Source organism: Cupressus sempervirens, chromosome 5 (assembly GCF_028749045.1).
Source record: "Cupressus sempervirens isolate cs-2001-9-10 chromosome 5, ASM2874904v1, whole genome shotgun sequence".
In the NCBI taxonomy this organism is placed as follows: Eukaryota; Viridiplantae; Streptophyta; class Pinopsida; order Cupressales; family Cupressaceae; genus Cupressus; species Cupressus sempervirens.
Genome location: NC_143122.1, coordinates 1,037,651,049 through 1,037,675,976, shown reverse-complemented (window position 1 = coordinate 1,037,675,976; position 24,928 = coordinate 1,037,651,049). Strand labels below are relative to the sequence as shown.

Below are 24,928 nucleotides of genomic sequence, written 5' to 3'. Positions count from 1 at the left end.
TTCCACAGAGGCCAGGTATCCTAATATTTTATTGATCCCTATAATCACATGGACTGGATATCCTCATATTATATTAAATCCCCATCACATAATTTGATTTTGTAGATACAGATCGAATTTATGCTGAAGATCCACACGCGTTTAAGGTAGCTCTGTATTTAATGCATTAAGACAACAGTATTAAACTTTAACAATCAAAAAGAGTGAACAATCATTGACGTGAAAAACAAATTGTCTAGATGGATCCGAGTCAGCATTGCAGATGCGTGGGGGCCATTTCACTGATTATCTCCAGCCTGTCTTCAACTTATTTGAGATTGAGACGGATGGAGATTCTTCATGAACATGGCCAAGGAAAAAAATCTCTGATTCCATCTACACTCGAAAAATCTTATATCACTCTTAAAAACTATATAAACCATCGCCTGCGATTGAATCTGAACAGGTTAGTTTTGTTGTTGGCTGCCTCCTCATACTGCTCTCTCTTCTCTATGAGAGAGCTGTAATAGAATCTATGTTCTTTGAGATTATATAGAAAGGAGTAGAGAGATTCCCCTAGTTTTGTAGCGGTAGGCTTAGTTTTGTGGTTCTTGGTCTTTTTAGATTGTTTGGTGTGGTAAACAACATTTAAAGTTCTTCTTTTGATTAGAGGTTTGATCACACATAATCATGACAATCAAAATAGATATAGAGAATGGAGAAATTAGTGAGCAGCAGCAAGATGTCATGCAGGCACTTCTTCCACCTGAAGAGAAGTGTAAAGATTTCAATGAGAGTGAGACCACCAAGGCCGTCAATGGTGGATCCATAAACACTGTTCTTCTCAGTACCTTTGTGGTGGTCTTGGGCTCTTTGGAGTTTGGATATTCTGTAAGTCTCTTTAAAAATTGTCTCAGAATCGATTATTTATGTTTTAAATTGATGCTTCGCACCACACTCAGTGATCTATAATAAGAATGTTGTTAGTGTGAAGAGGTTTCCGCAATCTGTCGTAGTATTAAGATGCAGTATTCTGGATTTGATTGTGTGCTGAAGTTTTGCATAAATGTTTCTATTAGCTCTTCTCACTCTGATGATAGATTGTATTGAATTTTTGCATCAATGTTTCGACTAGCTCTTCTCATTCAGATGATAGACCACTGATCGTGATTCTACACGTTGTTGAAAAAATTCAGCACACAATCAAATCCAATATACTGCACCTTAATAATAAGAATGTTTTTGTGCCATTTTTGGGATCAATCATCACACATACTGATCACACTCACTGTTCACTTTTCCCTTCCTCAAAATAGATTGCTGTCTGTAATTCAAAACAACGATACGAGAAATATATACAGAGTTGATACAAGATAAAAGCATTCAAGGATTCTACATGAACTGTGAAGACTCAAACTACCTAAATCAATAATGTTGTACAGCCTTGATGAAATGCTGGGAATTCAATGCCATAAACGAAAAGTAGTTTGTTTGATTATGAGTGAGGGAGCTCACTCCAAGCAATGGTATAAATATAATAACAGTGCTATCCAAGAAATTTTCCATCAAATTTACATATTTTCATTGTCTAGTAATCCAGAGCACATGAGGCTAATACTGTATTGTTTCTTGGTGTGTTTTATGCAGGTGGGATTCTCTTCCCCCACTCAGGATGCAATGATAGAGGACCTTGGCCTCACTCTTTCTCAGGTACTTTTCATCCATCTCTTGAATGCCCTGTTTTCTCATGTTTAGTGCTGCATTCTTTCTCTCTTTCATCTTAATGATAGATCACTGAGTGTGATTTGAAATGTTGATGGTAAATTTTTTAACACAATCAAATCCTGAAATTCAACAACAAAAATTTGTTGGATTCTGAATATATAAGTCTGAATTGATTGCCTCGATGTTCTTGTGCAGTACTCTACCTTTGGTTCCCTTCTGACCATAGGTGCCATGATTGGTGCAATCACAAGTGGCCGTGTTGCAGATTCCATGGGGAGAAAAGGGGTAACTGCTTTGCTCTTTCATGAGGCCTCAGCATCAGTATTATGTACTAAAATTTAAACATCAAGAGATGCATTTTTAAGTTATTGATTGAAGTGAGCTCTACATAGCAGTGAAAAATGATTCACCAGCCCCCCAAAGCTAAAATCCCTCATATTCACTTGATGCAGGCACTGAGAGTGGCTTCAGCCTCTTACATCATTGGATGGCTTATCATAGTCATCTCCAAGGTTCAGGATATTCTTTATTTCCCCTCTCTAAATCACATAGGGGTCCTAATCGATAAAAGCAAGTAGATCTTAAATTACTGTACAGGTAGAATATGAATGTCTCAAAAGAGTAGATCATATAATGAATTTGGGATACTCAATAATAGTTTGTGAAAATAATAATGTAATAGTTTTATCTTGTGCAGGTTGCATTTCCACTGGATATTGGAAGATTGTTTGTGGGATATGGGGTTGGCCTTACTTCCTATACAGTATGTCTCCTTCCTGTATAGGGTTTTAGTCCTGATGTTTTCCCTCATATCAAACAACATTTCTCATTTTTATGACATATATAACAATTTGTCTCATTATGTTTGTTTTGAGAATTGATTTTAATTTCTTTTATTCTTAATAACTGGATAGGTTCCTGTCTACATAGCTGAAATAACTCCCAAGAACTTGAGAGGATCACTGACAAATACAAATCAGGTTAGTCTCTAGATAGAATCATTACACTAGATGGTAATTACATAGATGATTAAAATAGATAGTCATATGAGTTAAGAAACTAGAAGCAGCACTTTTATTATGCTAAAACAAAGTGTTTCTATCTGCAAATCTAAGTTTCATTGTTGCTTGATTCATGTAACAGTTGTCGGTAACTGCCGGGATACTAATAGTATATCTTCTTGGAATGTTTGTAACTTGGCACGAACTTGCTATTATAGGTAATAAATCCATTAAAATACCACCTGATATGTTTTCATCAAATAAAACATCACCAGAAATAGGAATTGGTCTACATTTAGGTTGAATTCAGTAAAAAATTATAAAATATACAGGTTTAGTATCATAAATAAATTGAAATTGTATTTTTGCATTTGAGAAAACTCAAAATCAGTACATTTATATCCGGCATGAATGGCCTTTGCAGGACTTATCCCCTGTTCTATTTTGGTCTTGGGTCTCTTCTTTATTCCAGAGTCCCCCAGATGGTTGGTGAGTTGCTTATCTTTGGTAATTTCATTATGTTTTGTGCGTTTTTTTCTTGGTGGGTTTAGTTTAGGCTCTTTAGAGCAACCATTTCATATTCCCAATTGATTATGGTATTCACTTGCAGGCAAAGGTAGGACGGGAGAAAGAGTTTAAAGTAGCATTGCAAACCCTTCGAGGAAAAGATTGTGATGTTTCTGCTGAGGCAGCTGAAATTAAGGTCTTTATTTCTACTATTAAGTTTATTTATCTATTAGCAGAGAAAATCATGAAAACAAAAATAATGAATCAAAGCTGTAAGATTTCTACAATCTATTAGACTGATATTGAATTTCTGGATTCGATTGTGTAAAGATTTTTTTCTATCAGTATTTCAAAAGTATATGATTTATCATCAGAATGCAAGAAAGCCATAGAGAAGAGAGAGAGCTCTCTTGTATGTTGATGGATCAGAAAGTATAAATCAAAATGTTAATGGAAAAAATCTTCACACAATCAAACACAGAAATTCACTAGCAAAAATATTGAATCTTGAACCGATGATTGGTTGTAAAAAGTTTGTGATCTAGGAGGAACGTTATAATCTAATTTTATTGATTTTAATTCGGAATCATACTGAAGTATAGATCTATATTGCTCAGGAATATGTGGATGAGTTAGAAACCCTTCCAAAGGGCAGACTATTGGACTTATTTCAACGAAAATATGCACATCATATGATAGTGAGTACAATCTTAATGAACAACTTGGTTTGCTGAATTTATGACTCGAGACAAACCATTTATTCATCCTTATCCTTGCCAATACATGTATAGATTGGGGTCGGCTTGATGGTGTTCCAACAGTTGTGTGGAATCAACGCTCTCATGTTCTATGCTAGTAAAATCTTCGAAGCTGCTGGTAGGAATTTGCAATGGAATTCATAATTTTGATTCTATGTACTCTGTTATGGAAGTCTCAATTGTTTGGATTGTTTGTAGGCTTCAAGTCAGATCATGTAGCATCTCTCAGTGTTGCTGCCCTTCAGGTGATTATTTTTTTTCTCTGGATAGATCTGAGAATTATACATTCACTTTGTTACCAACATATGCTTCTTTTTCATACAATTTTGTTGAATCAGTAGACAAGACAGTTGACTCTATCAACTATTCTACTTAAAGATGAGACATTTTTTTGACGAATAGCCTCTTTTCTAATAACTAAAATATTAAAGTTGCATATTCACAAAAAAGAACCAGAGGATCATATTTATTACTCTGTTAAATCCATTGTATTTTGATTTCTCAGGTGCCAATGACAGCAGTAGGTGTTTTACTGATGGACAAAGCCGGAAGGCGGCCACTTTTGATGGTATGTAGTGAGAATTTGTGTAGCATGAACATATTGCGAGAAGAATGGTCAATACAAATCAAGTGATATAAACATATATTTTCAGGTTTCTGCTGGAGGGATAAGCTTAGGTTGTTTCATGGTTGGAGTTTCCTTTTACATACAGGTCAGTCTCATAGCCCATTTGAGCATGAGCTAATTTATTCTATTTAATTTATGTTAAGAGGGCTAATTTTAGCACCAGAGATTAGAATCCATGTCAATTGAAATCTTTGATTAATTTTGTTCTTAAGTAGCTCATATGGGTAGATGAGTTGGCTTGAGGTTGTGGGTAGTTCCTTATGGTCTTGTTTTCAAATCTCTCTCGGATTTAAAAAGTGAGACATCTTACAGATGGCTGATCTCACCCATGAAAGACTAGTCTCGCCTTAGCTCACATCAGCCACTGGGGCTAGGTCACGGGGACACCCTTGTTTGAAAAAACTAAAATGTTGTCCTTAAGTGAGGTGTCAAAGTAAGGATCTATAGATCATATATAAATTTTGTATTTAGGTGATAATTTTTTTAATTGACAGTTTGAGCTATCTATGACAGGGGCTTGAATCTTATGCTCATCTGCAAACGCTAGCAGGTATCTTAGCTCTAGGGGGTCTCTTGGTAAGTGATATAAAAATCTAACTTCTTGTCTTACATATAATTTTTTCTCCCTGATCAGACTCATAATGCAACATTCTCTTCTTCTCACTACCTTCTTGTCTTACATATAATTCTTTTTCACTGGTCAGACTTATATTGCAACATTCTCCTTGGGTATGGGTGGAGTTCCATGGATTATAATGTCCGAGGTAAATTACATGACAATCATTGAGAATATTTGTTAAGAAAGTCATTGTCCTCGGGATTTTGATTTAAAGCATACACTCATAGTTTACATTTTGGATTGGTTTAGATATTTCCAATAAATATGAAAGGAGTTGCTGGAAGCTTGGTGACACTTGTTTCTTGGTTTGGATCTTGGGTTATAACCTTAACCTTCAATTTTCTTCTAACATGGAGTGCAGCAGGTAATCCACTTTCTTCAGTGATATCAGTATAAAACTTAGCATTTATGATTGGTAGAAAACCCCCTCTAATATGTGTCTTAAGGACAAAGTATCATCAATAATTGTATCAAATTTCATACCATAACTTTTGGGATTCTTTACTATTTTATGCATTGGACTGGATATTCTGAACAAGACATTTCATGCAAGTAATTTTCTTTTTAAAAATTGACTTATGAAGTAGTCTATTTGGAATGCTAATTTTTCATGTTATGTTGTAGGTACATTCTTTATCTTTGGGGGCGCTGGTGCAGGCGCGGTGTTGTTTGTTGCAAAATTGTTGCCAGAAACCAAGGGGCAAACTCTCGAAGAAATTCAAGCATCATTTCAAACATTTTTCACGAAAAGAACTCCCATATCTTATAATGGGCTTCTTCAATAAACCATGATTTATTTCAGCGGAAAGCTATGGATTCAATTACACCCAATTGTGTGAGAGCTTAGTGCTAGACATCATTCATTTTGAGTTGTCAGATCTCACCTCTCACCTCTCATATGACATATGGATTGAAATGTCTTCCTATGGTGAGGGCGTGCGTTAGATACATCCACATCTAGGAAAACTGAAATTGTTAAGCAAAAGCAAAATTTGTGAGATATGTTTTTCAGACCATAATATCTCATTGAGAGTGCTGCAAAAGTTCTGTAAACAGAACTGAATGTATTTCAGGAGAGAATTTCTTCTTTGTTGTGGTGGGTTTTATTTGGATTTTCCATAATCTAATCTATTATCCGATTCTATTTGAAAACATATGGGTGGTACACTACTCTGTCCATTGAGCAAGATTCTTTCAATTTAGAGCTCAAGTTAATATTTGAATACCCTGTTCATGGAGGCAAGTCCCGTCACCGAACATGAAGCCTAGTCAAATTCAGAGCTCGACTTAGAGTCTAAAATAACAAACGCTATAATCTATATAATTATTAAGTAATCAATTAAAATATTAAGATTATTATGTATTTATATGTACTAAAGGATACAATATTGAGATGGTTTAAAATCACATGCCTCAAAATAAATATAATCATTCAAAGAAGTCATAACAATCAATAATGAAACACATTAAGATAACCACAAGGTCAATCGTAACCAACAAGGCAAGTCAAACTAAACTTCTCACCAAGCATGAAACCCTAAAATACAACTCAGCAAAGACCAACTAAGAATCATCTCAAGAAGGAGAAACAAATAAACAAATTACACAACCAAATGAAAACAAGGAGTCACAAGCCACTTGTTAGCATGAATGTCGATGATATGCTTATGGGGTAAATGCTGATGATATTCCTTGGAGGAGCATCTTAGCATTGCTAGTGCATGTGAGAGATTGTTAGTGTGATCATATGTTGCATTCATGATAGTATTTGTCAATGATGTCAGCATACTGAAGATTGATAGAGCGACAAGTAGTGTTTGAGGTTGTATGGTTTGATGATTGAAGATGAGGTCAAATGCAGTTAGGGACATTTTTTTTACAGAGTGTCCTGATTCGATGGTTAAGTGCACATGCACAAAGTCAAAGAATGGCGACAACAATTTGAGACTTACAAAAGTGTTGTGATGTGGAGCCTAATTAGAATAAGAGGTTTACTCGACATGGTTTCCCCCCAGATTATTTATATGGGAGTTTCGGTGTAGCGCCCCAAGACGGGGTCAAGGGTCAGCACCTCAGGTGCGTACCCTGTCGTAGTACAGGGTGGAGTCGAGATGCAACACCCCCACAGGGGTTTTTAGGGGCAGCGTCCCAGAAGCCAAAAATGACCTTATATTGTAAAAGACATCAACTATTACTTTTTTTTATCAATGACTTATTCTAGCCCTAATTTTTTAAGCGATAAAAAGCTTGTCTAAAAAGGCTTAGGGTTAAGGATTTCATAATGTATGGTGATATTGTAGCTTCTTGTGACGATATTGATTAGTAAGGGATTGTGGATTGTAATCATTGGATAATAATAATATTGGACTTGTTATTAGTGGATGTAGCCCAGGGATTGGGTGAACCACGCTCAATCCTTGTGTCTTGTGTTCTCATTTGTACACTTTTTTAAAATTTTCTAATATTGGTTATATTTGCATGTAATTGTTATTTCTGTCCGTGGTTAATCCTAACAAGCGATATAAGAGCCAGACTGTCATCATTTTTTTTAGCCAAATCATAGTCATTTTTTTTAGTGATCCTCTGTAGGAAGGGCTCATAGTTGAGTGGGCGCAATGACAACCCTAGGTAAGCTAAAGTTTGAGAAGTTTAATGTGTAGAACTTTTAGTTATGGAAGATGCAAATGGAGGACTATCTTTATTAGAAGGATTTATGGAAGCCGTTGGAAGGAAAAACAAAGAAATAGGGAACTATGATAGATGAGGACTGAGAGATTTGAGACAGAAAGGCACATGGAAGTATTTGATTATGCTTGGCACCATTAGTGACATTTAACATTACAAAAGCAAAGACGACATAAGAGTTGATGCAAACCCTAGCGAAATTGTATTAAAAGTCCTCTACTTCAAACAAGGTATTTCTTATGAAGTGTTTATTTAATATGAAGATGACAGAAGGTGGATCTATTGCTAATCGTTTAAATGAGTTTAATACTATTACTAGTTAGTTATCTTCTGTGAATGTCAATTTTAATGAAGAAATTAGGTCTCTCTTGATTTTGTGTTCTTTAGTGGAAAGATGGAATGACTTGGTAATGGTTGTGAGTAATTTTGTTTCTGGATCTAATACCCTAAATTTTGATGATGTAATTGCTATTATTCCAAGTGCGAAAACTCATAGGAAAACCTCAGGTGGATCTACATTAGGAATTTCTTTGAACACACAAAGTAAAGGTAGAATGACTGAGAGAGGAAGTAATTCTGGAAATCGTGGAAAATCAAGAGGAAAGTCAAAGGGGAGGAGGTCTCAATCTAGAGGTCTGAGAGATTGTTGGTACTTTGGAAAGCCAAGGCATAAGAAGAAGGATTGTTGGACTTGAAAGAACAATGAAGGAGATAAACCTGAAGGGAACAAGGAGGCAAATGTGGTAAGTAACAAATCTAAAGAGGATGCTTTGCTTCTTTCTTTAGAAAGTGTTGCTGATTCATGGGTTTTAGATTATAGGGCTTCATTTCATGCTACACCACATAGAGGTTATTTTATTGATTATTTCCAAAGAGATTTTGGGCTAGTTTATTTGGGGGATAATCAACCTTGTTGGATTGTTAGAAAGGGAAAAGTTAAGATTAAGTTACAAAATGAGAATCATTGGCTACTATATGATGTAAGACATGTTCAAAGACCGAGTAGGAATTTAATTTCAGCATGACAATTTGGTGATAAGGGTTGCGTAGTTATTTTTAATGATAAAAATTGGAAGGTTACAAAAGGTTCTCTTGTAGTAGCAAAAGGTGTGAAAGTAAGCACCTTATATTTTTGTATAGGTTATATTGTTCCTTCTACTTTGATTGTTTTAGAGAAAAAGAAATGTTCAGGAATAATTATTGTAATTGAGCAAGAAGACCAAACAGTTGTTGTAGATTTTGATACAACACTATGGCACTACAAACTTGGGCACATGAGTGAGAAAAGTATGAAATTACTTCATTCAAAGAAAGTTTTACCAGGCCTAAAATGTATTAATATGAATTTCTATGAAAGTTGTGTTTATGGAAAACAAAAGAGAGTGAGTTTTGTGAAGAGTGGGAAGGAAAAGAAGAATGAGAAATTAGAGCTTGTGCATACATATGTATGGGGACTAGCTTAGGTCTCTTCCTGATGGGGACACAACCCAACAACAGAATAGACAAAATAGAAAGGGGGAATTATATTAACTGAGAAAATAAGCTAGTACAAACAGTGCAGAGAAAATATACTTCAAAACATGCCCTACGGGCTTACAATAGCATAAATCTGGAGAATATTTCTCCTTTTAGCACCTCCTCTCAAGCTCCAATCCGAACTACCTTTTACAATGCCAGAAATCTCCTTAAATAGACCCCGGAGGGTTAAGGACTAGGAGTACATTCTAGAAAGTGCTAGTAGGCATCCACCGACAAAATAGAAGGTTCCAGAAGCTGCGTTAGAAGTCGGTGCAAATCTAGAAGAATCCAGAAACGGTAGCTGAACTTCCGGGAGGCATAACTTTTGAACCGTAGCTCCGATTGACGAACCGTTTACATTTTCGGAAAGCTCTCGAAGCGCTCTATAGCCCTATGGACAAGCTTTTCTTGTCCCCCATTTTTGACCCTTTTTGAGGTCATTTAATGCCCCAAACCTGACTTTGAAGCATTCTTAAGAGGTCTCCAAAACTCGAAAAATTGCAATAACTTTCAAACCATGGGGCCTTTTGACCTGATTCTTTTTCTGAAACGCTCTAAATCTCAATTACATTCATCTGGCCAAGTCACACCTTCTAGGTCACCAAAATGATGGCCAAATTGCATGCTCCTATTTTTTCGAGATTTTCAAATGCACTGATAGTTGAACTATGAGAGTTGGAACCTTTATTTGAGCCAAATGGGTATCCAAAAATGTAAAGACATGAAACAGAAACTAAGTCTAAGTACATTTTTTTTTTTGGGTGACACAGGATTGCCCTTATACCTCTGGATGCTCCTGCATCACTTCCCTTAGTGACTCTCATTATTATGTTACTTTTATTGATGATGCAACTAGAAAAGTATGGGCTTATTTTCTTAGACAAAAATATGATGTATTTCGGACTTTTAAGAAATGGAAATGTTTGATTGAAAATGAGACTAGTAAAAGATTAAAATTTCTTAAATTTGATAATGGTGGTAAGTATTGTAGTCAAGAATTTGAAAATTATTGCTCCACTAATGGTATTCGTAGATAGAAAGCTGTTCCAAGGACTCGATAGGAAAATGGAGTGGTTGAATGTATGAATGAGACAATAATGGAGCGTGCAAGGAGCATGAGGTTGCATTCTGGGTTGCCCTTAAATATGTGGGTGGAGGCTATCAATACTGATGTATATTTGATTAATAGAGGTTCCTCTACTCCTTTGGACTGTGGTATTTCAAAGGAGGCATGGACTAGTAAGAAGGTGAGTTACTCTTTTCTCAAAACCTTTAGTTTTGAAGCATTTGCACATTCTAAAATAGAACCAAGCTGGAAGCTAAGTGAAAGAAATGTGTATTTGTTAGATATGACATTGATGAATTTGGTTATAGGCTTTGGGATTTTGAAAATTGTAAAATTATTAGAAGCAGGGATGTCATATTCAATGAGAAAGTGTTGTACAAATATCTGTTGCAGCAGCATGAGAAGAAAGAAAATGATTATGTAGTGTTAGATGATACTCCAAAAGATGATGTTCCAACTATTCCTCGTAATCTGCAACAATCACAACAAAAAATACCACACACCCTAGTGAATGTTGGACGGTCAACAAGGCTAAGTAGACATTCAAAAATATTTTCTCATTCTTTGTATTCTATTTTACTTACTAATGTTGGCGAACCTGAATATTATGATAAAGCTATGCATGTGGAGACAAAGATTCAGTGGGAGTCTGCAATGAAAGAAGAAATAGACTCTTTGTTGAAAAATAATACATGAGATTTATGCAAGTTGCCTATAGGTAAAAAGGTTTTACAGAATAAATGGGTTTCCGAGTTGAAAGAAGAGGATGGAAGTAAGAAAGGATTTAAAGCTAGGTTAGTGGTAAAAATATTTGCGTAGAAAAAGGGCATTGATTTTGATGTTATATTTTCTCTTGTTGTTAAAGTGACTTCTATTCATACTATTTTAAGTATTGTGGCTACTAAAGATTTTCATTTGGAACAAATTGATGTTAAAATAGTCTTTCTTCATGGTGATTTGGATGAAGAGATATATATAATACACAACCACAGGGATTTGAAGTTTAAGGTAAGAAGAATCTAGTTTGCAGATTGAAGAAAAGTTTATATGGTTTGAAGCAAGAACCTTTGCAATGGTATCTAAAATTTAACAATTTTATGCATGAGCATGGATACAATAAGTGTCATTTAGATAATTGTATTTACTTTAAGAGGTTAGATGATGATAGCTACATTCTTTTATATTTATATGTTGATGATATGTTTGTAGTTGGGTCTAACATAGATCACATTAAGGGGTTAAAAGAATAGTTAGCACATTCATGGTATGAAGGATTTGGGGAAGCAAAGAAAATGTTTGGTACAAAAATTTGGAGAGATAGGAAAAACAAAAAATTACATTATCTTAGGTCAATTATATTGCGAAGGTGTTGTAATGTTTCTCTATGAAGAATGATAAACCTGTTAACACACCTTTACATGGTCATTTGAAATTGACTAAGGAGATGTGTTCAAAGACACAAGAAGAGGAGGATAAGATGTCTAAGGTACCCTTTGCTTCAATTGTAGGAAGCTTGATGTATGCTATGGTATGTACTAAGTCAGATATTGCACATACAGTGGGAGTTGTTAGTAGGTATATGAGTCATCCAAGGATTGAGCATTGGAATGCAGTTAAATGGATTCTTAGATATTTAAGAGGAACATCTAGTAAGTGTTTACATTTTGGGGCCTCTACTATTGATTTATAGGGCTATTTTGACTTAGAATTGGCAAGGGATTGATACAAGGTGGAGTACTACAGGTTATTTATTTATTGTTAGCGGGGCAACAATGAGCTGAGTTTCTCAGGTATAGAAGGTTAATGCTTTATCCACTATAGAGGTAGAGTATGTTTCTTCTACAAAGGCAACCAAGGAGATGTTATGGCTCCACTTCTTAATGACAGAATTGGGACACCCATAGAGGGATAATTATTTGATTATAGATAGCCAGAGTTCCATTCATATTTCAAAGAATTTTGCTCTACATTCAAAGAAAAAACACATATAGTTGTAGTACCATTTCATTCAGTCATATTTGGATGATGGAAAATTAAAGCTGGAGAAGATACATACAAATGATAATCCAATAGATATTTTTACTAAGACAGTAACAAGGGAGAAGTTGAACTCCTCTTCAACTTTGGTTGGTCTTCTATACTAAACAAAATAAAAGAAGAACAGAGTCTAGGGTGGGTTGATACTCTAGCGGTAGTTATAGGTTTAATAATTCTATTACTAGTCTCCAAGTGGGAGGTTATTATTGTGGAGTTTGATCAATCTCGAAGTGGGAGATTTTTGTCATGTGGAGCCTAATTAGACTCAAAGGTTTACTCGACATGATTTCCCCCCAAATTATTTCTATGGAGGTTTGGGGATAGTGCCACCAAGACGGGGTCAAGGGGCAATGCCCCAAGTGCTTTCCATGTCGCAAAATAGGGTGGGATTAAGGGGTAACCCCCTTGCGAGGGTTTTCATGGGCTGCACGCCTAAAGCCAAAAATGACCTTATATTGTAAAAAGTGTCGGCTACTATTTTTTCTACTAGATGACTCATTCTAGCCTTAATTTTGTAAGTGGTAAAAAGCTTGTCTAAAAAGGCTTAGGATTAGGGATTTCATAATGTATGGTGATACTGTAGCTCCTTGCAGCAGGGTGAACCCACAATAGTGGGTTACACTTTCTTGGGGGAAGAAATCCCTCCAAAAAAGCGCGGATGGGAAAAATCATCCGAATAGTTTCGATAGAAACAAAAAAAAAAGTTTCTATCAATTTTTTTTAGTTTCGATCGAAACTAAGGTCAAATTTTTGATCAAAACTTTATTTCAGTTTTGATTGAAATTGAAAAATCCGTGGTGGTCAAGGAACCGTGTGCAGGTTTCTTGGTTTCGATCGAAACTGAAATAAAGTTTTGATCGAAACCCTAAGCCGTGCAATAAGAAGGGGGCACAGGCTGTTGTCTTCTCATTATTTTGATTGAAACTAAGAGAGAGACTGGCATCCGCCCCATCAAACATCCGGAAAAGGTATGAAAAACTTGTTTTTTCCCTTCTTATGTGTTTTCAGTTAAAATTTATGTGTTTTTAGTATGTTTCTTTGTATATTTTATTGTTTTTTAATGTATGCATTGTGAATTTTAGATGTGTTAGATTGAGAGTTTTGAGCTTATTACCATGATGTTTGATCTTTTCTCAACTTATCAAATATTTATAGATAGATATAGACATTTTCATGATAAACATTGCATGTACTACAAATCTTGGCTTCATTAATAAATATGATTACATTAAGATGTCCTCTTGATTCAGTCATCACCACTATATTTTTAATATATGATAATCTCCTCTCATTATTATTCTCACTTGATCTTGATGTTATTTTTAATCTTGTTGATAAATCTCAGGCAAGTTGGGCAACTTGACTCCCTCCTCCTTCAACAAGTATTCTTGTTGTAGTCTTAACCTTTTGTCTCTTAATATTGTTCTAAATCCTTAGATCTATTTAGATTTTAAAGATATTTTTTCATCCATATTATCTAAATATATAATATTATCTTTTAATAAAGTTTATTTAAGTACACTCTAACTATTTTACCTAATCTAAACTCTAAAACTAGCCATAACCATGACCTGTAAAAAAATCTCTAACACTAATTCTAACTTCAACTATAAGCTTTACTCCAATTTTAATCATAACTGAAATGCTAACCCTAATTTTTTAAAACCCCAATCTAATTATTTCTCTAACCTAAGATGATGCTAAAATTAACTATATATCACTAATCCAAACCCTTACCATGTGGTGTAAAACCTCAACCATAAAGCCTAATGTTGACCCTAGCCATATAACCCAAACATAAAACCTAGGTATGTCATTTTAACCCAAACCCTATTCATGACCAACCATGATGTAAACCCTAACCTTAACCTCAAATAATATTTTCAAACTATATCTAAACCTCAACCCAACCAAATTCTAATTCTCTCCCTAACTAAGAGATAATATAAACACTAATTGTAACCCTATCCCTAATCAAAGCCATAACTCTAACCCTACATGGTGCATTATATGAATCCTAACATTGGCCTTTATTATAGCCTTAACCATAAACCTTGACCTTAACTACAATCTTAATCATAACCAAAGTTATGCTAACAATAATCCTAAGAGAAGTATTTCTCTAACCTAAGAATAATTCTAAACCTAACTATATCACTAATACAATTTAACCTAACCCAAACCTTAATCATGATGTTAAACCTGACCAAGTGACCCTAAAGCTTAATATTAGTAGTAACACTTACGCTAGCCATCCCCAAACCCCAAACCTAACTATATTTTTATTCCAACTTTTAACTCTAATTTGCTAACCATGATTTAAACAACCACACCATAACCTCACTGCAAAACCCTAAACCTATATATATATATATATATATATATATATATATATATATATATATATATATATATATATATATATATATATATATATATATATATATATATATATATATAAAAGGTTTTAGACATACATGTGCACATAAACTTGTCAAGTGTAATTTAGGTCCACGAAGTAAATATGCATATATATATATATATATGCATATTTACTTCGTGGACCTAAATTACACTTGACAAGTTTATGTGCACATGTATGTCTAAAACCTTTGAACATTCAATCTAACTTAGAAATATAACTTGCACACATAGTTCTTAAAAGGTCCTTGAGTTACAAACATTATATATAACAACATGTGTGTTTTAAAATTTAGTTTTTTTAAGGCACAACATGTTCATTTATGTTTTAGGACTTCTATATATATGTACACATGTACACATGTTTAATTTTATTAAAACAATTTAGATACAAGTTTTTTAATTTTGTCAATTTGTACATACATATGTTAATATAAATTTCAAGTTTATTAAATGTCGTACATTTGAATTTAAATTTTCAGGTTTACACATTATACACGCACCTACATACATTGACACATGGCTGATCAACAACCTTCTATCCCCCCCGAGTAGCCTGTCCCCCTCGAGCAGCCTATACCTAGGCCCCAACAACCTATCCTAGGCCCTAAGCAGCAGCCTATACCCAGGTCCTAGCAGCCTATCCCATGCCCTGAGCAGCAGCCTATCCCCCCTGAGCAGCAACCTATCCCCCCTGAGCAGCATCATGTGCCCCATGATCAACTACCTATCCCACCTTAGGAGCTCTATGATTGCACTAACCAGGAGATTCATAGACTTCAAGAATCCCTGACTAGTGGCACATGCTCTACTATCTCTAGTGGTACATGCCAGAGTATCTTACATAGCATATATTAGATAGACATTCATATATTAGATAGACACTTTATATACACACATGATGCATGTTATATTTATATTTGATTTGATATAGATGTACTTGGATCTGCATGTCTACATACATGTGCATGCTATTTATATTTGATATTATCTTCTGATAGATCTCTAGATAGATACATGTTTTTGTTATTTGTTCTCGAGATGATTGATACATGTTACATTATGTTGTGGAATCTAATACATTATAGATCTAGATCTAGTATATTATAAATTTTTTCTATCTAAGATATGTAAGTAATTTATTTAGATATGTACACATGTAATATATTGATTTTATATATATATATATATATATATATATATATATAGTTCATGTAATTTAAATGTTTGGTAATATATCATGTATTAAATGTTCAAGTATTAGGTAATTAGTTGTACATAATTCCTAACTTGAGTAAATCTATAGAACTCATCCCTTTTATTTGTACACATATCCTAGAATTTTATCCCCTTAAGCCCAATGTTCTAATTCAAGTCCAACTTAAAACATGTACATGTTCAAAATTTAGTTAAACAAATCACAATTTGAACTTGAAAGCTCACATGTCCTAAAATTGAAAGCTCACATGTCAGGTAATTAGTTGAATCGAAAGCTCATATGTCCTAAAATTGAAAGCACATGTCCTAATTAGTTAAATTGAAAGCGTACATGTGTCCTAAAATTGACAAGTTAAGTGAAATAGAAAGTTCAATATAATTAATTTTACGGACTCCTAATTTCATCCCCTTAAGACAAGTGGTGTTCAAATTTCTTTCCCTCAAGGTGCACATGTCAGGTAATTAGTGTACACACATACATATAAGTTCATAATTTCTATAATTAGTTACTTTATGAGAATTTGAATTCAAGACATTGAGTTAAAAATGAAAGAGTAAAAGTTCAATTTAGAAAATTAGTTATTCCACCAAATTTCAAATTGATCAAATGATTGTTCAACCAAATTTCAAATTGTCAATATGGAGCCTCCACTTACGTATTCCAAGTCCTTTGACTGGATGAAGAGTTAGACCAGTGACAATAACAATAACATGGTTACTATATTGATATACCTTATTGTTAGGTTGATAATCGATGAAATGAATCCCATTTTTAAGTACTTTTCTTTGCTTCAAATATGTTCCCTGTACAACAATAGAACCTGCACATGTACACATTTAAAAAATGCATCAATCTTGAATTTAAGTCAAAGAATTTGAATTCATAAAAAACATAGATACTTGACATACATGTACATAATTCAACTATATACTAACCTATGGGAAAAATAATTTCATCACTTATTTCAGTCTTTGTTAGCTTCTCTCTTTCCATGGTGCAACGTAATAAATAATAGCTAACACCTTCTACATTTTTTTGATTCTGCCATGGCTGCAAAAACATTTCCTACGAAAACTTATATATGTCAAAATTCTGGATACATGTCATGTACATAAGTACATATATATAATATAAATTAACCAAAATTATGAAAAATTTATACATGTACATGATCTAGGTATATATATAGTTCATACATACCAAATCTGATCAATCTTGAAATATGGTTATAATCACTAGAAATCAATGGAATATCATCATAGTTTTCGTCCTCAAACTCATTCGTATTAATAACATCTAGTGGCACCAAAGTTCATTCACCCACATATCCACGTTCTTGATTAATACAACCATCATAGTCTTCATCAATACAATCAGGACAAAAACATGAGTATTCTCTTGTGTACAATGACCACACATTACTATTTGTACTCATAACTGAATGCAAAGATCGTGTCTTCTCTACCCTCTTGCATGCATGCATTGATCTTCTATCAACACCTGAATGTACACAAGGTCCATAATTTAGTTAGAGATCATCTAAGGTAGCGTATTAAATATAAATTTAAGATTCAATTTAAAAATATGAACAAATTAATTTATATATACCTGATACCTCCCAAAATACTCTAAATGGTATGACTCGATCCGCTTGTGATGATGTGTTATCTATATTTGTTGACACCGAAAAATGTGTTTTGCACCACTCAACCACGTCATGAGCATTATTAATGTGATATCCTTTATAGTCCATTTGATACTTTTTTAAAGCACATTTGATACAAGCTCCTGCACCATCATGCTCACCCTTTCTATGTCCACTCTCAAAAAAACTCCAAATGTGTGGTATATTAAGGTATCGATGATATCTACATAATGCATAAAATGGTCTACCTGATTTAAATTGTGCTGCACATCCATCTAACCATACAAAATGTTTTTCTATTTTAATGTTTTTGTTTTTCAAATATTCAAAAAATGTCTTAAAACAATGTTCCACAAAATGTGTGTCATGTTCTTTGTCATCACTAATGTAAAAGTGATACTCTTTTTTAATGACTCGTGCTTGATCTGTACTTTCCACACCATCCAGATCAATTTGTGCATGTCGATAAGATACTTGAACCATAATAGTAACCTGCTTTGTATAGTAGTATTATGCTTGAAGTTGTTTTTGAGATAGGAAAGAGTAATTCTCTGCAAAGTCAACAACATATAGAATTGTTCCAAGTGTTAAAGTTTCTCTCAGTGTTTGAAATTGTTCTACTTGCCACTTAGCAAAAAATGCATGACGTATATATGGTTGAATCAATTTACAAAAATTTGACATAAATTCTCCAGCTGACATCTCATCCTCTACATATTCTAACCTTGTTGATTCTTTTCCAGCTTTTGTTTCTAACTTTATATACTTATATCTCTTACATTTTACCATCCTTGTCATATTAGTATCTTCTTCTCTCAAAGGAAATTTAGTCAAGTTACCACATGTTTCACAAGTTCCTCTTATGCTATCTATTTCACCTATTGCACAATTATTTGGTTTGTCACATAAGATTGATGTTATGAATTGACTCGGTCATTTAGGAAAAGTATTTTGAGAAGTTCCACCACTTTCTTCTATAATCTTTAGAAACCTTTCATAGTACAGATCAAATTCAACACGATATCGACAACAACATGTTTCAAAAGATTTATTTATCTTCACAAAATAGGGCTTCAATCTTTCAAACATTGTTTGTCCAATCTTTATGTTAGGATTTAAATTACAAAATGAGAGATACAATTCATGTTGAGTGACATCCAACCAATGTTTTGCATCTTGAATATATTCCTTAGGTCTAATCCTCTGCTTGATGATATCTCTTCTATTTGGTGAAGGACGAGTATTATCAATCCAAAATTGAATAACTAAGTTCTTAGCTGTTTCCCCAATCCTGTCAGATCGAGGAGCTCTACACATTAGTTCCCAATTGCCTTCTAATGTACTATCATTCAAATTGTTTCTCCTTTTCAAATAATGTAGTACTGTCTTCTGACTATACCCGAAATGAGATGATAATGAAGAGATCTATCTATTTTGGGATGTTTTCTTATTTAAAATAGATGTCAGTATCACTCTTCGTGCAATGGATTTATCTGTAGATCTAGTTTTTTTCCCAATGGAATGTAACCCTTCCTTAACACTTTCAACAATATCTTTTTCTAGTTTAGAAGTCCTCCTCTTTTTTATACTTGTATCTATACCCAATTGTCTCAGTGGCTCTTTTAATTCATCTTTAAGAAGTGAAATTTATAATAGTTGAGTTTTCTCCACTGTTGATAGATTCTCAAATTGTGCAATTATGTCTTTAGACTTTTCATTCAATTTCCTCTTCGTAGTATGTGTAGGTTGATTAGCATATTCTCTCAATTTTTCCACATCCATTTCAATTAAATGATCTATGTTTCTATGATTAATTTTTCTCTTCAATCTTTGAGCTAGATTAACATTCTCATTTGTTGTTTGATCTCGGGTTGCACAAGAAAAAATGAAACAAAGTCTTAAGATACAGTCTCTTTAGGGGAAATATATGTATACATATATACATGTTTAACTTGAGTGAAATATTATGTATTTGATTAAATTATCTAACCTTCAAATGGTCCTTCTTCAATATCCATTGCTTCATCTTCAATTTCCTCATGTCCAACATTTTCATCATCTACTAGAGTTGCACATGCACGATATAACAAATAAAATCAAGTAAGTTTATAAGGGGAAATTTCGCTCACTAAAATTAAAAAATTAAAGATATGAAGTTTGATAGAGACCTAGAAATCTAGAGAGATCTATATTCTATACTTGCAAGAGATGTACATGTACCTGTTTGAACTTGGGATGAACCTTCTCCAATGTTGGTAGGTTGTCTTGGTTGACTACGTCCTAAATAAATTCATTTATTTAAATTTAATCATAATCTAATAAACCTTAATGGACTATAAATTATTAACATAATTGAATAAAAAAGGTAATTCCTGTGCTAAATAAATTCATAATTTAAATTTATTCATAATGTAATATTTATCCTAAGGACTAAATATGGACATAATTGAATAAACCCTAATGGCCTAAATATGAACATAATTTCAAATAAACTCTTAATATTAAGTTAATAGTAATGCTAATTTAAGATAAATATCATATTCCTAATTGGATTTAAACCCTAATCCTAACTAAATAAACTAATTAAATACATTGGAAAAAAGATTGTGCATGTGTACCTGATCTAAGATAGTATCTTGCTAGCATTTTTCAACAATTTTCATCTTCTTGTTCCTTAGTTCTTCTTCGTGCATATTTACTTGCTCTTTTATCTTTATTGCCCATGTCCTAAATTATTTCTCCAAAATTCAAAAATAGGTAAAAGTTTGTCAAATATTTATTTCTTCCCAATTCAAAAGCCAATAACTTGATTTCACATTAATGTAAATTGAAAAAAATGAAACTCATATTTATATTAAAAAAAATTTCTTTAAAAAAACTTCCTTATTAGCCGACTAGGGAAAAACCCCTAGGGGCCGACTAGAGAAACACCCCTAGGGGCGAACTAGGCAAGATCCCACACTGTGTTTCCATAGTTTCGATCGAAACTACCACAGTACTTTTGATCGAAACTATGAAGCTAGTTTGTTAACCGCTCGGTTAAACCGCCCATAGTTTCGATAGAAACTAAGTGATTTAGTTTCTATCGAAACTAGCTAGATAGAAGGCCACATGAATATTTTGATTTTTTTTAGTGATTTCCTTTCTTTGGAGCTGAATTACCAAGTTCAAATGGAGCACTGAAGACCTAAAATTTTGCATGACTGAAGTACTCTGAACTAGCTTTCTAATGACTATGAATTTGGTGCTTTTTGAAAATTTTAGGTATATATTTTTTTTAACATGAACTAAATATAGGTTTATTATAAAAAAAAACTGAGATATTCGACGCTCATGGAAAAATAGTAAATAAAAAAATAGAAAAATAAGTACGGTCTCCCTATTTGAGTCACCTTTCAATTAATTTTTTTTTTTAAAATTGGGTAAATATATAATAAGTTACATGTGTCAAAAGCCACGTATGTCTAAATTAGTGTTATGCCAACTTTAAACTACAATAAAATATGAAATACTAATGATAAAGATATAAGACCAACTCTACGGTTTAGGTATGGATGTTATCAAACTAAATTTGAAAGAATCACGTTGATATCTATTGTAGAAAAAAAAGTTATGTGTGTCAAAAACAGTGTCACTCTTTAAAAATCAGGTTTTTGATATAATACCAATTTTCGTAGGAGAAAAAATAATTTAATAAATTCAATTTAAAATAAATTAAAATAAATATATTTAGAATCTAGACACAAAATCCTAAAAGACTTTAGTTTACTTCATCTTCAAATTCCTAACTGTTAAACGGAAATTTGCATTTGAAAGTGAAAGTTTTCTTGAAAATTCAGAGTTCAGTGTCAATTTTGGCAAAAAAGTGTAAACCACTATTGTGGGCTCACCTAGCAGTATTGAGCTATAAGGGATTGTAGATTGTAATCATTAGATAATAATAATAATATTGGACTTGTTATTGGTGGATGTATCCTAGGGATTGGGTGAGCCACGTTAAATCCTTATGTCTTGTGTTCTCATTTGTGAGCTTTATTATTTTATGATATTGGTTATATTTGCATGTAACTATTATTTATGTCTATGGTTAATCACATCAACAAGCCAGTTTACAGACAGAGTTCTCAAGAAATGATTTCTAGTAATCAGGTTATATCTTCTAGTGGGATAGAATCTGGTTGAGTGGAGTTAGACAGAGGTAGAATACATCTTGATGATGATGTCAGTGAGTGATGCAATTCAAGGTTGCACGTGTGAAGATTTTTAAAGACTATGACCCAACAATATTATATAATTATGAAAAGATGTAATGTAACATGTAATCTTTTATCTTAATGAGGTCCTCTTGTAATTGTAAATTGGGAAAGCCTCAAGTCTGACTCAATAAATTATTTTGAGGACTTGGTATAAAGAAGAGTTGTTTTCTTGTGATTTAGTGGGGTATGAAATCAATGAAAGTGATTAGTACATGCGATTAAGCGATCTAAGGGATTTAGATGATATGAGTTTGTGGATCTGATTTGAAGAGTGTTTGGTGTAGTGGAGGCACATTGAATGATCTCAGAGATTATATTTGGTAGAGAGTGATAGTAATATTTTGATATAGTTCTAAAAGGAATAATACAAAGGCCAACTCGACAATGAGTTTGGTGGTCTTGCCACTGAAGTTGTTTCAATAGTGAGTCATTTAGCCTTCCACAACTCCTAACATAGTTGAAATTTCTTCCTAGGGATTCAAAGTCACCTAACATGGACTAATATGTATTGAATCTATTTCATTGGCTCCCAACATAGTTCATCCTATTACTAGAAAATTATATATTAGTGCATCATTTTGTGGGTACCATGCCCACTAGGGTTTTCCCTAATTAATGAATCTAGTGTTATTGTGTATGGTTATATTCTTGTGGTTATTGCACTTGTTGATTAATTGTTTCAGATTTAATAACGACAACAAAAGTTTTTTTGATTGCATAATTGTTTTTAGGGGTTGCACCCCTAAAGCCAAAAATGACCTTATATTGTAAAAGGCTTCGGCTACTATTTTTTCTATTGGATGACTTATTCTAGCTCTAATTTTGTAAGTGGTAAAAATCTTGTATAAAAGCGCTTAAGGTTAGGGATTTTATAATATATGGTGATATTGTAGCTTCTTGCGGTGGTATTGAGCTGTAAGGGATTGGATATTGTAATCATTAGATAATAATAATATTGGACTTGTTATTGGTGGATGTAGCCCAGGGATTGGGTGAACTACATTAAATCCTTGTCTTGTGTTCTCATTTGTATGCTTTAATATATTGTGATATTGGTTATATTTGCATGTAATTGTTATTTTTGTCTGTGTTTAATCGTAAAAACAAGACAATTTCCAGAAAGAGTTCTCAAGAAGTAATTTATGGTAATTGGGTTATATCTCCTAATAGGGATATAATCTAGTTGAGTGGAGTTAGTTAGAGGTAGAAGACATCTTGATGATGATGTCAGTGAGTGCATGTAGTTTGAGGTTGCATGTGTGAAGTTTTGTAAAGACTATGAGCCAACAATATTATTTAATTATGGAAAGATGTAATGTAACATGTAATGTTTTATCTTAATGAGGTCCTCTTGTAATTGTAAATTGGGAAACCCTCAAGGTTGACTCTAAATTATTTTGAGGACTTGGTATAAAGAAAATTTTTTTTCCTATGATTTAGTGGGTTATGAAATGAATGAAAGTGATTAGTACATGCGAATAAGCGATCTAAGGGATTTATGTGATATGAGTTTGTGGATCTGATCTGAAGAGTGTTTGGTTTAGTAGAGGCACATTGAATGATCCCTAAGATTATATTTGGTAGAGAGTGATAGTAATCTTTTGATATTTTTCTAAAAGGAATAATAAAAAGACTAGATCGACAATGAGTTCGGTGGAGTGAGTTATTTAGCCTTCCACAACTCCTAACGTGGTTGAAATCTCTCCTAACAGGGACTCAATGTTTCCTAATAAGGACTAATATGTATTGAATGCATTTCATTGGCTCCCAATAGATCCCATCCTCTTACTAGGAAATTATATATTAGTACATCATTTTGTGGGTACCATCCCCAATAGGGTTTTCCCTAGTTAACAAATTTGGTGTTATTGTGTATGGTTATCTTCTTGTGGTTATTGCACTTGCTGATTAATTGTTTCAGATTTAATAAGGACAACAAAAGTTGTTTTTATTGCATAATTGTTTCACCCCCCCTCCTCCCTCTCAATTATCTTGGTGGACTTTACTTTCTAAAATTTGTATCAGAGCATTAGGTCTTTGAAGGAAACACTTAACAACTTGAGGAGATCTATGGTGATTCATTTCAGAAAGGATAGTCTGAAGTTTGATGGAACCAACTATGATAATTGGAAGGAGAAGATGAAGACACATTTGATATGCATGGGTCTAGGATATTGGTCAATAACTAAGAATGAGAAAGAAGTAATTGAAGAAGAGAAGCTTGAAGATTATATTGAAAGAAATAGAGAGATGTTCACATGTAATATACTTGCTAGGGAAGCAATTTTGCTAGCCCTTCTTGAAAAATGAATATAGTCAGGTAAAATCTTTTAGATTTTTATATAAAATTTGGAAAACCTTGGAATCTACTTATAAAGGTGATAAGAATGATAAGAAGGTTAGCTTACAGAATTGGATATGTTTGTTTCAAGAAGCTAAGATGGTGGAAGATGAATTTGTAAGAAGCTATTTTGGTAGGATGCCATAAAGTTTTGCAAGAATTAAAGCTTGTGATGCTAAAAAGGATAAAAATAAATTTGTATGGAAGATCTTGAAAACTTTGACACATACATATAAGTAGACAATGCATTTGATTTAACAAGTTATACCATGCATAGATAAGCTCATAAAAGAGACTCTTCTTAGAAGATTGGAAGCAACAAAGATAATTTTAGGCTAGAGTGGAGGTTTTCCTAGAATTGAGATAAAATTCACACATTGAGTGTTATACCTATATTGATAAGGAGCATAAGCACTAGTGGAGATTATGCTAACAACAAAAGGGGAAGAACTGAAGAAGATAGAAAGATTGAAGAAGGAATTGCCCTACTTGTGAAAAGAGAACTTGATGGTAAGAAAATATT

General features: G+C 33.3%; 1 protein-coding gene across 2 annotated transcripts; it reads left to right on the top strand.

The window, feature by feature from the left end:
• Window positions 1-441: 441 nt before the first annotated feature.
• Window positions 442-6,371, top strand: LOC149559479 (sugar transporter ERD6-like 16). 2 transcript variants are annotated; one of them, XM_089833398.1, is made up of 19 exons: window positions 442-870; window positions 1,296-1,505; window positions 1,627-1,689; window positions 1,900-1,989; window positions 2,157-2,216; window positions 2,402-2,467; window positions 2,619-2,684; window positions 2,848-2,923; window positions 3,130-3,194; window positions 3,316-3,408; window positions 3,830-3,910; window positions 4,004-4,088; window positions 4,169-4,215; window positions 4,476-4,538; window positions 4,624-4,683; window positions 5,112-5,174; window positions 5,303-5,362; window positions 5,467-5,581; window positions 5,842-6,371. In XM_089833398.1, exons 2-19 carry the CDS (start codon window positions 1,503-1,505, stop codon window positions 6,000-6,002), a joined length of 1,317 nt encoding a protein of 438 aa, XP_089689524.1. In that variant the 5' UTR covers window positions 442-870; window positions 1,296-1,502; the 3' UTR covers window positions 6,003-6,371. The 2 variants fall into 2 exon arrangements, with proteins under 2 accessions (XP_089689524.1, XP_089689523.1); XM_089833397.1 differs by lacking the exon at window positions 1,296-1,505.
• Window positions 6,372-24,928: the final 18,557 nt, after the last annotated feature.

Bases quoted from the DNA above. Each gene is read 5' to 3' on its own strand.
- LOC149559479 (XM_089833397.1), top strand. From the start codon at position 670: ATGACAATCAAAATAGATATAGAGAATGGAGAAATTAGTGAGCAGCAG. The intron at 871-1,626 runs GTAAGTCTCTTT...TGTTTTATGCAG, and splicing joins CTTTGGAGTTTGGATATTCT to GTGGGATTCTCTTCCCCCAC. The intron at 4,684-5,111 runs GTCAGTCTCATA...TATCTATGACAG, and splicing joins GAGTTTCCTTTTACATACAG to GGGCTTGAATCTTATGCTCA.